The 14,287-nt window shown below is 35.4% G+C and overlaps 1 protein-coding gene across 1 annotated transcript in view; it reads left to right on the top strand.

Moving 5' to 3' along the window:
- The window catches only part of BMT2 (base methyltransferase of 25S rRNA 2 homolog), a 78,362-nt gene that overhangs the window by 14,279 nt on the left and 49,796 nt on the right, over window positions 1–14,287 (top strand). The window contains exon 2 of the mRNA XM_040260156.1: window positions 1,482–1,623. Within this exon, the coding sequence (XP_040116090.1) occupies window positions 1,482–1,623 (142 nt within the window). The remainder of the gene's footprint in view (window positions 1–1,481; window positions 1,624–14,287) is intronic.

Here is a 14,287-nt window from a genome sequence, read left to right on the forward strand (position 1 = left end):
ACTAAAACTGGAGAGTTTTTCTTTGAGAATTTAGAAAAGTTTGTTTGCCTGCTTGTTTCTAATGGCCAGTTTTTGCCAGTTTGCTATATAACAAATTGAGGGCCCTGTTACTACACAAGTGTTGTTTCTGCTGCTGCTGCTGCTGCTGCTAAGTCGCATCAGTCGTGTCCGACTCTGTGCAACCCCATAGACGGCAGCCCACCAGGCTCCTCCGTCCCTGGGATTCTCCAGGCAAGAACACTGGAGTGGGTTGCCATTTCTAATAGCCATTTATTGCCAGACTACTATATAACAAATGAGAGCTCTATTACTACACAAGTATTAGTGATTAATGAAAATATTACTGTATAAGAACATAATCACACACAGAAAAGAAACAGCTTTTCATCCTTTGTGGGTTTAAAAGGAATATTCAGACCAAGTTTGAGACTGATACACATTCATCTTAACTGAGCAGTGTGTGTGTGAGGGCACGTTCGTACCCTTAATTGCTTTTTCTTGTATTGGTCAAACTAGAAGGATAATAGTTTGGTTTTCAACTCTGTACCTGCTGAACTGGCTGCTTAAAGTAACCAATAAAGGTTTGGAACTTTTTAATAGATAAGTACTGTTAAGTTTGAGCTATTATAATTCCTTTTCTATTAAAAAAAAAAAAAACCCAAGTCTTACTGAAACTAATTGTCTTGCCTGGAGAAAGAACTTAATATAATTATCACCCCCCAAATTTGGTTGTCATATTTATGTTTCTAAGTTTATTGTGTCACTAAACAATTGCCTGTACTTGAGCACGTGGCAAGAGAACCTAAATTATGTCTAAGAGCATTGATTGAAGCCACATTGATAATTTTTGTTTACTTTTTTACCTTTGTAATTGTTTTAATGTTATTTATTTGTCTGTGGCATTTTCATACCTTTGTTAGAACTCACATTGAGTTTTCAAATTTCATGTTAAATGTGATCACTAATTTAATTAAAAAGAAAAAGGTAGTAGATGGAAGTAATGCTGTGGCCAGATAATGTAGTCACCTTACAATTTTTATTCATCCTATATAGACTCAAAACTTTGGAGAGGTTTCCAGGGTAATTTCTCTAGCAACATTTTGCCCTAGGAATATAATTTTTTAAAGTGTAGTATTCCTAGAGCAAATCCAAGTATATCAATGCAAACATTTAACTTGCATGCTAATGTATGTTGCCATCTCACCTATCAACCTTTTTTAATACAAGACACTAAATATGTAGAGATCTAGCGTCACAAATCTGTTTGAAATGGTAAATTTTATTTGCTTGTCAAATCATCATGGTTAAAATGGTGAATCTATTTGCATAAAAGAGCTTCAAATTTTATAAAGTTTTAAACTTCATGAAATTTTGCTTCATAACTTTGCTTACACTCATCTTTAAATAATAATTTTAGATTATGCTGAAACTTAAGAGCTTGACATATTTTAAGTAAACTTTTTTTTTTTCCTTGTTTTTAGTGGGAGATTTTGATAAGATCTGGAGAGAACATTGTGAGGATGAGGAAACTCTTTGTGAATATGCTGTTGCAATGAAAAATTTGGCAGATAATCATTGGGCAAAAACTTGTGAGGGCGAAGGTCGTATCGAATGGTGTTGTAGGTGAGTGTTTCTATGAACTAATATTTTTGGTTTCTGATGTCTTATTTAAATTCTTAAGTCTAAGTAATGCTGTATATGATTCATTGTACCAAAATAGAAATTTTTAGAACAGATGATGTCTTTTAAATAGTTTCTCCCCCTTGCCTTACTTTCTCTAGGTTTATTTCATTCATCTCTTTTAATCAAATTGTTTTTCTTTGATATAACTTAAAATTTTTTGTTTCAACTTTTTAGAAGTATACCTTTAAGTACATTTAATATATTTAAGTATTGGTACATTTAAAATATGAGATTTAATTAACACTTGAGTCATCATTCATAAGTTATAGCATAGAAATTTCTTTAGATAATTATATTTGAATTCAAGTAAAAATTAATATTTTCCATTCTTTAAAGCTGAAAACATCTGTATAAGTTTCCAGTTTCTGAATTTTTATATGTGATTCAGGGTATTCCAACTTTTATATTGACTTTGGATAATGTTTATTTTCTCATAGCAAAGCTTCTAATGTTATAATATCAGAAAATGGAACACTGCTGATCATTTCTCTCAAGGGGTAAAATTATGAGAACAGATTTGTATGTTGACTGAATTATGAATTCTCGAAAGCAAAACATTATCTTTCTTCTTGGACAATAAGTTTATAGTAACTTTAGGTTTATATTTCAATCCAATTATTTTTTATTCAAAGTTTTTGTTTTAATATCATTTAAAAATTACATAATAATTCCTATTTCATCCATTCAACAGATAGCCCAGATAAAAATATGTATTTTACTTAGTTCTTTTAATTAATAATTTAAATGTTTGTCCACTGTGTATCAGGCACATCAGAGGCACTGTAAGTACAACAATCAACCAAATAGATAAAATGCTTGCTGTCATGGAACTTAAATGCTAGTGGGAGTTAGAAGCAAGAAACAATTCATAAATATATACAGGTCAGATAGTGGTAAGTGCTATGAGAAAAGTAAAGCAAAAAAAAAAAAAAACTAAATAAAGTAAATAGAAAAGAAGGCCTCACTGAAGTGATATGTAAAAGACATGAAGGAAGTGAGAGAGCAAGCCTGAACAAGTCCAGAGGCCTTGAGACAGGAGCTCGCTGGCATGTTTCAGAAGTAGCAAGGAGACCGCGTGGCTACAGCAGAATGAAAAGGGGAGAGTGGTAGAACATAAGATAACAAATAGCTAGATTTTGTAGAATCTTGCAGACCATTATAAAAGTGACCTTTATGCTGCATGAGATCAAAAGTCATTAAATGTTTTAAGAAGAAGTAACAGACTCTTATTAACATTTAGAAATGTGTCAAGAATTTTTTAAGAATTAATTGTAGTGTTAAGATAGACTATAGAAAAGGCAAGGATGTTAGTAAGGAAACCAATTAGGAAGCTACTGTAATAATCAAGGCACAGAGTTATAGTGAAACAGTTTTCTTGGAGAGGGAGAGAGTGAGGACAGATGGTGTAGTAGGATTAATGTTCACATGAGTGTAATGACTTAAGAGAGGAGCAGGGGCGATGCTGATGTATACATGTGGTGATCATGATGATGTGTAAGAAAGGAGCTGGAAATATGAGGTAGGTGAGGAACAGTGAAAAGATTGGTATTGTCAGTGGATTGTGGAGCCAAAGAATTATGGAGTTGGGGAACTAAAGGAAGGAGCCAGAATCATAAGAAATGAGATGCTTGAAATTAAAATGTTTGCCTCTTCTAGAGCAGAAATTGGTTATAAACCTGACTGTTCTACAGACTATACATTTTCTCCTTCAAGCTAAGAAGCGCAATTTGAGACATGTCATTTCCCTTGTGACACAAAGTAATAATGTGATCCAATCAGGAAATCAGTACTATCGCTACTGAAGACCATCAACTCTTTGCTCTTAGCAGCACTGTTTTTAAATTAGTATTCCAATACTTCAGGCAGGCTCTTAGACTTTATTTCAAATACCACTTTGATATGTGGTATTCTCACAGGAGCATTTACTTGTACCTTCCTCTTGAATAATGAATCTGCCTCACACTTCACTCTTCCTTCTTTTTCCTCAGATTTGTGTTTTTATCAATAGTTACTGTATCTCCATGTGTTCTGAAAGAGGTCATTTTTAAGTCAAACTGCTAAAAACAAACATTAATAAGAATTTAGATCAAACTGCCAAAAAAGAACAGTGGCAAAATATACTAAAAAGATTTTACTATGGGAAGTAAACACAAGAGAGGTTATAGTGGCTTTACCTTAAACTTAAAACTTGGGAGTGAAAAAAGCCTTCAAACAACATAGAATTTGGAAATGAGTTATCCGTAATTCTAACTGGGGTTATATGTATTTCCTTTCCCTACTGACAATTCTGAGAGGGCAGTGTCAGTCTGAAAGCTAAGATGAACTTTAAGTGGGGTTTGATACAAGTTTGCTTCCAGTATTTATACTTAAAACTTAAGAGGAATTTGATATGTGAAATAAGACTTACATTACCCTGCTGAGATTTTTGTTGACTGTTTAGCTTGAAGAAATTTATACATAAGATTTCCTTCTAAAAAATGAGTAAAATTTTATTTGTAATATGAAGTATTTAAGCTAGAAACAAAGCATGATATAAAGCTATAATTGTATGTTTAATAAAAGAATTTCCCTTTTCTAACTCTCCACACAGAAGAAACTATAAACACACCATTTCCTGAACCATTTGAAAGTAAACTGCAGATAACATGCTATCTCATCTCCATTTTCTACATAACCCTAATACTGTAAATACATTAAGACAATCAACAGTGATTTCCTAATTTCCTAAAATATCTAGTTCATAAATTCAGATTTTGGGTATTATCCCCAAAACATTCTTTATAATATTTTCCCTAAATCAAGGCTCATGTATGGTAGTTAGATTTTTTTAGGTTCTTGTTTTTGTTTTCCCTAACATTGAATTTTTAAAGACATGTTAGTTGATTTGTAAAATATACCACATTCTGTATTTTTTTATTGTTGGTTCAAAGTGATTACTGGCATTTTTCAAACAGTGAGTCCTCTCTCTTCCCCACCTTTTTCTTACTTGCAAAAAGACCTAAGGGGGAAAGCAGGAGAAGGGGGAGAACAATCTCTGAGTTTCTTAAAGTTCCCAGTCACATCATTCTAAGCTGCCATTGAAAGCTTGGCTGCTTTTCCTTTAAGCAAGCAAAATTCCTCTACTTTGGAAGGCTTGATCCTTTACCACTCGCCAACCCTTTCTGCAAATGCTCTAAGTGCCTCTGATCCCTTCACCTAGGAGGGCTTGTCACCTTTTGAAATTCAGTTCCATTAGATCTCTTTGCATCCTCAGTTCTCTTGGTTTCTTTTTAATACATTATTTTTTAGATTGTATAGGTTTCCCCACCCCACCCCCCCCTAGTTATAGTACAACCAGAGGCCTCTTGTGATTGTCTGTATCCTACTCCAAAACTAGCTTTTTGTCTTTGTTATGAATTTATTTGATTATTTTCTCATGGTGCCATTTGACTATTTCCTCAATCTCCTTTTATTTCTTTTAAAGTGAAAGTTGAGTCTAAAATGTTGATTCAGGTCTCAGATTATTGCCAAAATATTTATTAGGTGGACTGCATACTTCATATTGCATCACGATAGCAAATTCTTATTCAGGTTATTCCACAGTTGGAGATGCTAAATTTTGCCATTTGGTTAAGGTGGTAACTACTAGATCCTTCCATTGTAAACTTATCTTTTCCTTTTGTAATTAGCAAGTAATGTGTAGATTGGCATTTTTGGCCTGTGGATCAATCCTGTCTCTCAACAGTCTTTCAAGTAACAGGTTTATTTTGTTTATTAAATAAATTACTCCATTTGGGGTTGCAAAATTTTTTTTTTAATCATATCATTCCTTGCATTTATTAGCGGTCATTCTTCTGTAAATAAAAAACCTTCCTTTATGAACAGGGAATGATTATAGAAAGGCTAGGTAAAAAATAAGCATATACTTGTAATTCTTTCTGTTTAATTACCGGCTTTCAATAATAGTTGATTGCAGTTGTAACAAGTGAGTTTTTTGTGACTTTTTTTGTTTGGTTTGGTTTGGGGTGGATTTTGTTTGTTTTTGGAATATTATTGTAGCTTCCTGGATTGTTTTTTATTTGCTTTTTCCATCAGTCTTTGATTTGTCTGTGAATGTGTATGTTTAAATTATTCCATATTTAGCCAGTAGGAGCCTCTTCAAAGCTGGCTTCTGTGTATTGACATTACCTTTGAGCACTGTCTTGGTAGCTATTACAAGATAAATCTTTACTTTCCCAGTCAAGACCTAGAATCAAAGAGCCTTAATTTCTTGTAGTGGAAAATAGTAATTAGAAATTAAGATCTGGGCACGAGATGTACAACTGGGGTGTCCTTTCTTCTAGAATTTTTCAGTGAACATAGTTAAAAAATATATATAGTCTTAAATTCATAACTGATATTTTCTATTCAAATGTAATATAGGTTTTTTGCCTAACTTCTTTATCTTATCTCTTCTGTTACACTGAAGGACTTAGTTATGAATAACATTAACATGTTTGCTTTGTTCTATAGTTCACATAAAATGGTATCAAAATTACAGTACCAATTTTACTTCTAACAATAAGCTGAGTGAAGTGGCTCAGAGGTTAAAGCGTCTCCCTCCAATGCAGGAGACCCGGGTTCAATCCCTGGGTCGGGAAGATCCCCTGGAGAAGGAAATGGTAACCCACTCCAGTATTCTTACCTGGAGAATCCCATGGACAGAGAAGCCTGGTAGACTACAGTCCATGGGGTCGCAAAGAGTCGGACAGGACTGAGCGACTTCACTTTCTTTCACTTTCACTTTCACTAAAAGTCAGAATACTGTGTTTAAAAGTTAAACAGTTCTTTTGTTTATAGTTATGTTACCAATTTACTATGCAGTTAGTTTCACTTTGTATTATGGGGTTTTTTCTTATTTTCTTTTAACTTGGGGAAATATAAGGCATTTACATGGTTCAAAAGTCAAAACTTTACAAAAAAAGGTATACTCAGAAGAGACTCCCTTCCATTTTCTTTCTTTTTTCTCCTTTTTGCAGAAATTAGCAAATTCATACAATGTGTATACATGGATCCACCCTGTCTTATCTCTGCAAATGGTACATGTCATGTACTCTCTTTTGTACCTTTCATTTTTACATGCCAGAGACCTAAGAGAACCAAACCAGTGATATAATTCCAGTTCTAAGGCCAGCAGGCTTGAGATCCAGGAAGAGCTGCTGTTTCGGTTTGAGTCTGAAGGCAGGAAAAATTCAGTGTTCCAATCCAAAGGCAGTTTGGCAAGAAGAATCTCATAGTCTGGGGAGGGTCAATGTTTTTCCTTTATGCAGACCTTTTAGTGATTAGATACAGCTAACCTCATTAAAAAGAACAAATCTTCTTTACTCAGTCTACCCATTTAATGTTAGTCTTATCTAGAAACATCCTTGCAGAAACACCCAGAATGTTTGACAGATATTTACTGAGCGACTGAACTGACTGACTGACTAGGCACCTCTAGTCCAGTCAAGTTGACACATAAATTGACCATCACCAGTATATAGATATCTTACTCATCTTATGTTACTTACAAGCTTTTTCTCTTACAAATAGTGCTGTAATGAATAACCTTGTGTATATTCATTTTGTATTTTTGATGTTGTATCTTTGTAGATGTGGAATTGCAGAGTAAAAGAGTAAATACATATGTGATTTTGTTGGATATTGCCACATCACCCTCCACAGAAGTTATATCATTTAATTCCACCAGCAAAAATGAGAATACCTCAGTGATGTGTTAAAAGTTCCCTGTTTTAGTTGTGTCTGTTTCTTCATGCATTTCATGGAGTTTCTGCTTTGTAAAGATGGCTGCTATGATACATAGCACATTGCTTCATTGGGAATTGTGGCCTTCAGCATTATAAACTATCTTTTAAAATTCATTTAATGCTTTTTATTTGCCTCCAGCCTTTTCACCAACATCTCTGAAGTCATAGATGAAGCTCATGCTTTCAAAACATCTTATAATTATGCTATTATATGAGTTATTACATACCAAAAGCTATTTTTTTTATAGTTTTGTTACAAGATGCATAGCTTGGCTAGATATAAAACCTTTGACTCACTTTGTTTCCTTCTGTTTTGAAAAGAATGTTGGGCTATTTTAGTGTCATTTTGTATCTTTTTTCTCTTTTTCTCCCCACCTCCACTATTCCCTCTCATTTCCCCTTTACTGTATTGAACTGTTTACAAGTCAATTGCAGAAATCACAATACTTTTGTTCTTGAGTACTTCAGTGTGTATTATTGCACTTAGTTGTTACCCATGTGGTCTTCTTTAATCTAGGAAAAATTCTCTAGGGATTTGGGTTGTTTGGGATTTTTTCTTCTTTGGTGTTTTATGACATGGACATTTTGTGAAGTCAAATTATATAGACTGTCCCTCAGTTTGGATTTGTATGGTTGTTTCTCTGTAATTAGGTTCAAATTAAGCTTATTAGTAAGAATATCACATAGGTGACATTGTATCCTTCTTAGGGTACTATCAGGAGGCAAATGATATCTATTCTGTGTTCATTTTTTTTCCCTTTCAAATAGTCTTGATTTTGTTTTCGAGCAGTTTTAGGTTCACAGCAAAATCGAACAGAAAATTCAGGTAGTTCCCATATGTACCCTGCCCCCACATCCGGGCAGTCACATCGCTATCAACAATCACATATAGTGCTACCTTTGTTACAGTTGATGAACCCACACTGACACATCATTATAATCCAAAGTTCATAGTTTATATTAGGGTTCACTTTTGGTGTTATATAGTTTATGGGTTTTGACAAAAATGTGATGATAAGTATCTACCATTATAGTATCATACAGAATAATTTCATTGCCCTAAAAATCCCCTGTGCTTCAGCTCTTAATTCATTCTACTCCCATTCTCCTCCTCCCCAAACAACTACTTAGTTTTTTTTTCACTGTCTCCATAGTTCTGCCTTCTCTACAATGTATATATTTGGAATTACAGTATTGAACCTTTTCATAATGACATCTTTCATTTAATAATATGCATTTACAGTTCCACTGTGTCTTTGTTGGCTTGATATCTTATTTCTTTTTAGTGGTGAATAGTATTTCCATTGTTTAGGTGAACCACAGCTTATTTATCCATTCAGCTACTGAAGGATATCGAAGAGACAGAGGAACCAGAGAACAGTTGCCAACATTCGGTGATCATGGAGAAAGCAAGGGAGTTCCAGAAAAACATCTACTTCTACTTCATTGACTCCACTAAAGCCCTTGTATGGATCACAGCAAATTATGGAAAATTCTTAAAGAGATGGGAATACCAGGCCACTGGTATTACCTGTCTCCTGAGAAACCTGTATGCAGGTCAAGGAGCAACAGTAAGAACTGGACATGAAACAATGGACTGGTTTAAAACTGGAAAAGGAGCACCACAAGGCTGTAGTTGCCGTTCTGCTATTTAACTCCTGTGCAGAGTACATCATGTGATGTACTGATGTATGGGCTGAAAGAATCAACAAGCTGAAATCAAGATTGTTAGGAGAAGTATCAGCAACCTCAGATATACAGATTGGTACCACATTAATGGCAGAAAGTGAAGAGGAACTAAAGAGTCTCTTAATGAGGGTAAAGGCAGAGAGTGAAAAAACTGTCTTGAAACTCAGTATTCAAAAAACTAAGATCACTACAGACAGTGACTGCAGCCATGAAATTAAAAGACGCTTATTCCTTGGAAGAAAAGCTGTGACAAACCTAGACAGTGTATTAAAAAGCAGAGACATCACTTTGCTGACACAGGTTGGGATAGAGAAAGCTATGGTTTTTCCGGTAGTTACACACGGATACAAGAGTTGGTCCATAAAGAAGGAGCACTAAAGAATTGTTGCTTTCAAATTATGGTGTTGGAGAAGATTCTTGAATCCCTTGTATTTCAGGGCAATCAATCCAGGGAATCCTAAAGAAAATCAATCCTGAATATTCATTGGAAGGACTGTTGATGAAGCTCCAATACTTAGACCACCTGATGCAAAGAGCCAACTCATTGGAAAAGACCCTGATACTGGGAAAGATTGAAGGCAAAGGGAGAAGGGGGTGATAGAAGATGAGATGGTTAGATAGCATCACTGACTTAATGGGCATGAATTTGAACAAACTCTGTGAGATAGTGGAGGACAGAGGAGCCTGGCATGCCCTAGTCCATGGGGTTGCAGTCATACATGACTTAGGAACTGAAACTCAACAACTGAAGGATATCTTGTTTGCTTGCATATTTTGGCAGTTAGGAGTAAATGCTATAAGCACCCATGTGCAGGGTGATTTGTAGAAATAAGTGTTCCTTTTTTGGTAAATACCACAAAACTTGATTGCTGGATTATATGGGAAGAATATATTTAGTTTTGTAAGAAGCTACCAACTATCTTCCAAAGTGACTGTACCATTTTGCATTCCCACTAGCAGTGAATGAGAGTTTAGTTCCACATCTTCAACAGCATTCGGTGTTGTTAAGTGTTCTGGATTTTGGTCATTATAATAATGTATTGTAGTATCTCATTGCTATTTTAATTTGCATTTATTTCTCCAATGATATATGACATGGAGCATCTTTTTTTAAGCTTATTTGAAATTTATATACCTTCTTCACTATGGTGTCCATTTACGTGTTTTGCCCATGTTTTAATCAGGTTGTTTATGTTCTTAATGTTGAGTTTCAAGAATTCTTTGTATATTTTGGATAATAGTCCTTTATTAGATATATCTTTTGCAGATATTTTCTTCTAGTCTATGACTTGTCTTCTCATTCTCTTGACATTGTCTTTTGCAGAGCAGAAGTTTTTTTATTTTAGTTAAGTCTAGCTTCTCCGTTTTTTCTTTTATAGATTGTGACTTGCATTTGACCATGACTTTTTAGATACAACATCCAAAGTCATCTAGATTTTCTTCTGGAAATTTTAAAAACTCTCTGAAGAGTTTTATAGTTTTGTGTTTTACATTTAAGTCTGTAATCCACTTGGAGTTAATTTTGTGAAGGTGGTATTGTCTGTGTCTACGTTCATTTTTGGTATTCAGTATCCAGTTTCAGCAATATTTGTTTAAAAGACTGTCTTTACTTCACTGTATTGCTTTTGCTCCTCTGTCAGAAATCAGTTAAGTGTATTTACATGTACCTATATCTGGGCTCTCTATTCTGTTCCCATTGATCTATTTGTCTATTGTTTTGCCAACAATATACTGTCCCTGATTACTACTAATAATAGTAGTAATGGCTTTATATTATGTCTTGAAACCAGAATGCATCAGTCCTCCAACTTTGTTCTTCTCCCTCAATACTGTGTTGGCTATCGTGGATCTTCTGCCAATCCATGTAAACTTTCGAAACCATTTGTTTTGTCGATATGGTATTTTGCTCTGCTTCTGATTGGGATTGTGTTGAATGTATAAATTTGAGAAGAACTAACATAGTGACAGTATTGAGTCTTCCTATGCATATTCATGGAATATCTGGCTATTTATTTAGTTCTTTATCCTCTGCTTTTTAGTTAATCTCTGATTGAAATGTTTTTTCATATCTGCAATTATTTGATTATATATAATTAACATTGAAGTATTATGTTACAATTTTCTTCTCTTTTATAGCTGTTTTTATTTTTTATGTTTTTAAGAATTTTCATCTACTGAAAAGTTTCGATTTGTCTTTCCTTCTAATAGAAACTTGTATGGTTGCTGGGTTTATTGGACATTTTTTTATGTGTTTTGATTATTACGTTGGAGTGTCTCTGGACGTACAGGTAGGGGTTTGTGTGACTTACTTGGTTTCTTAATTCCATAGAGCCTTGTTTGATTGCTACAAATATATAAGTGGAGTTCCTTTAATAAATACAGTCCTCTTTTGGCTGATGTATGAATTTTTTAATGGGTATAACTTATGTCAGTATGCTCTTTATTCTTCATTGCTTTATTCCTTCCCTTTATCAGCACACCTCCAGAGATACCTGCTTTTTTCATGGTGCTTCCTTTCTCCCTCAGAAATAATACCTTCTCAAGGCTTTCACCTTTGGCGACAGCCCTTCTCATTCACCTTTCAAACTTTTCCTTTTTGGCCTTTCTGTGGCTAATGCTTTATTTCACTGCGTTCCGCATTCTTAAGGTTTCTCCACTCAGAGTTGGACTGTCTTGGTAGTAAACCTTAGCTGGTATTATCTGTTTTTTTTTTTTTTTTTTTTGCAACGTTAGAGACCCCACCATACCTTCCTCTTTTACATAGTCCTCATTTGACTCTGTACTTGGATAATTCCAAAGCCAACTCAGTTGGCCTCAGATTTTTATCTCCAAATTACATGTATGCTGCTGCTGCTGCTAAGTCACTTCAGTCGTATCCGACTCTGTGTGACCCCATAGACAGCAGCCCACCCGGCTCCCCCGTCCCTGAGATTCTCCAGGCAAGAACACTGGAGTGGGCTGCCATTTCCTTCTCCAATGTGTGAAAAGTGAAAGGGAAGTCGCTCAGTCATGTCCGACTCTTAGCGACCCCATGGACTGCAGCCCACCAGGCTCCTCTGTCCATGGAATTTGCCAGGCAAGAGTACTGGAGTGGGGTGCCATTGCCTTCTCCAATTACATGTATAATTAGGTACTATTCCAGTTTCCTAGTTAGGCCATAGGTATGAGCTGTGTGTGCTCTTCTCCTAATGATTTGTATATTTTTTGGAACTTGTGTATGGAGATTGGTATTTAGATAGTGGTTATTATCCTGTGAGTATCTGGAATCCTAGCCCTTTAAGTATTTTGCCATCCAGCTTCTAGGTAATTATGAGATTGAGCCATATAAATTTGGCTCAGTTTTGCAGTGTTTGTGGATCAAGAACTATTGAATATCAGCAATTCTGTATAGTTCCACCTAATAGAAAGATAGCAATCTTTTTACCCTTGTGTATATGATAAAGGTATTATTTTTAGTATTAATTCCAAGGTTTTAAGGCTGTATTTAATTAACCCTACAGAGGTTTAATTAACATACAATAAAATACACCCATTTTAGTGTACAGTTCAGTGAGTACTGATAGTTGTTTACACTTATGTACCACCACCATGTCAAGACATAAAACTTTTTCATCACTCTAAAAAGCTCTAATGTATACCTTTGTAGTCAGCCTTACCCCCCCCTCCAAGAAACCAGTAAACTTCTGTCATTAGGTTAGATTTTTAAAGGCCGCATTCCTACATTGGCCTGTCAGTCTTTCATGATCTCAAGTTTGCTTATCTCTCCAAGTGTCACCTGGCTATCATTCCTCTCTTTGGCCTCAGGGCCTTTTCATTTATGAGTTCATCAATGCATTTTCTGCCTGGCACTTTAAATTTCACATGCCTTGAAGTGATGTCTGTCTCTGCAGGATCCATGATGCTTTTCTCTTCCTTGACTTTGCTCGTGCTATTCTCTACCAGGAAAGGACTTTCCTCCTTAACTAACGTTCTTCCTAGCCTGATTTATTCCTCCTCATCTTTCTAAAATCAGATTTTATACTACTGATTTTAGACTGGATGATAGATATTTATAAATTATATTTTCTTTATTATATAATTGTCTCCTTCACTAGTTTGAGCTCCTTGAAAGCAGCAATATCTTCTTCAATTTGCTTTCCCATCACCTGTGTGCCTGGCACATGATAGGTAGTTAATAAATGTTTGATTAATGATGAATGAGTTTGAACTCTTGTATATAATTTGAGTTAAAATTAAATCTCCATAGGATCAGTTAAAGACATCTTTAATAGATATTTAGGCAAACTGAAATTGAGCTAATAGTACTTTTTAAGTGTGAGGAGAAATGGGCATTGTTTCCTTAGACACCACAGTTGTACTTGCAAAAATTAGTTTTAAAGTACTTTTTCAGTTCTTCTCTAACTATGTGTTTATGGAACTGTACCAGGCAGTGTCTGTGGAGAAAAATAGTCCATCTTTGTTCAGAGAATGAGCTATATGGAATAATAAAGGTTTGAAGTGAAGTGAAATGAAGTCGCTCAGTCATGTCCGACTCTGCAACCCTATGGACTGTAGCCTTTCAGGCTCCTCCGGAGGTCCATGGGATTTTCCAGGCAAGAATACTAGAGTGGGTTGCCATTTCCTTCTCTAGGAGATCTTCCCAACCCAAGGATTGATCCCGGGTCTCCAGCATTGTAGGCAGACGCTTTACCGTCTGAGCCACCTTTGAAGTCGAAGTCGCTCACTCAGTCGTGTCTGACTCTTTGCAACCCCGTGGACTGTAGCCCACCAGGCTCCTCCATCCATGGGATTCCCCAGGCAAGAACACTGGAGTGGGTTGCCATTTCCTTCCCCAAGGGATCTTCCTGACCCAGGGATCGAACCCAGGTCTCCCGCATCGCAGGCAGACGCTTTAACCTCTGAGCCACCAGGGAAGCCCATCTTTAAGACTCTGTAAAGAAAGATTTGTTTAGCTTCCATTCACATTCACTTTAAATTTTGATAAATATATCAGTTAATTGTTTAATTGTGTGTCTCCTGTCATATAAGCTCAAGGGCCAGAGGTAGATCACAGCAGTCTTTTTTCCTTTAAGTTTCTTGTCTTTAATAGCTAGTGAATATCTTGAGTTGATTCTGTGGTTCATATTTATTGCCCTGTTACATACCCAGGC

This window comes from Oryx dammah, unplaced genomic scaffold (assembly GCF_014754425.2).
Source record: "Oryx dammah isolate SB20612 unplaced genomic scaffold, SCBI_Odam_1.1 HiC_scaffold_18, whole genome shotgun sequence".
Lineage (NCBI taxonomy): Eukaryota > Metazoa > Chordata > Mammalia > Artiodactyla > Bovidae > Oryx > Oryx dammah.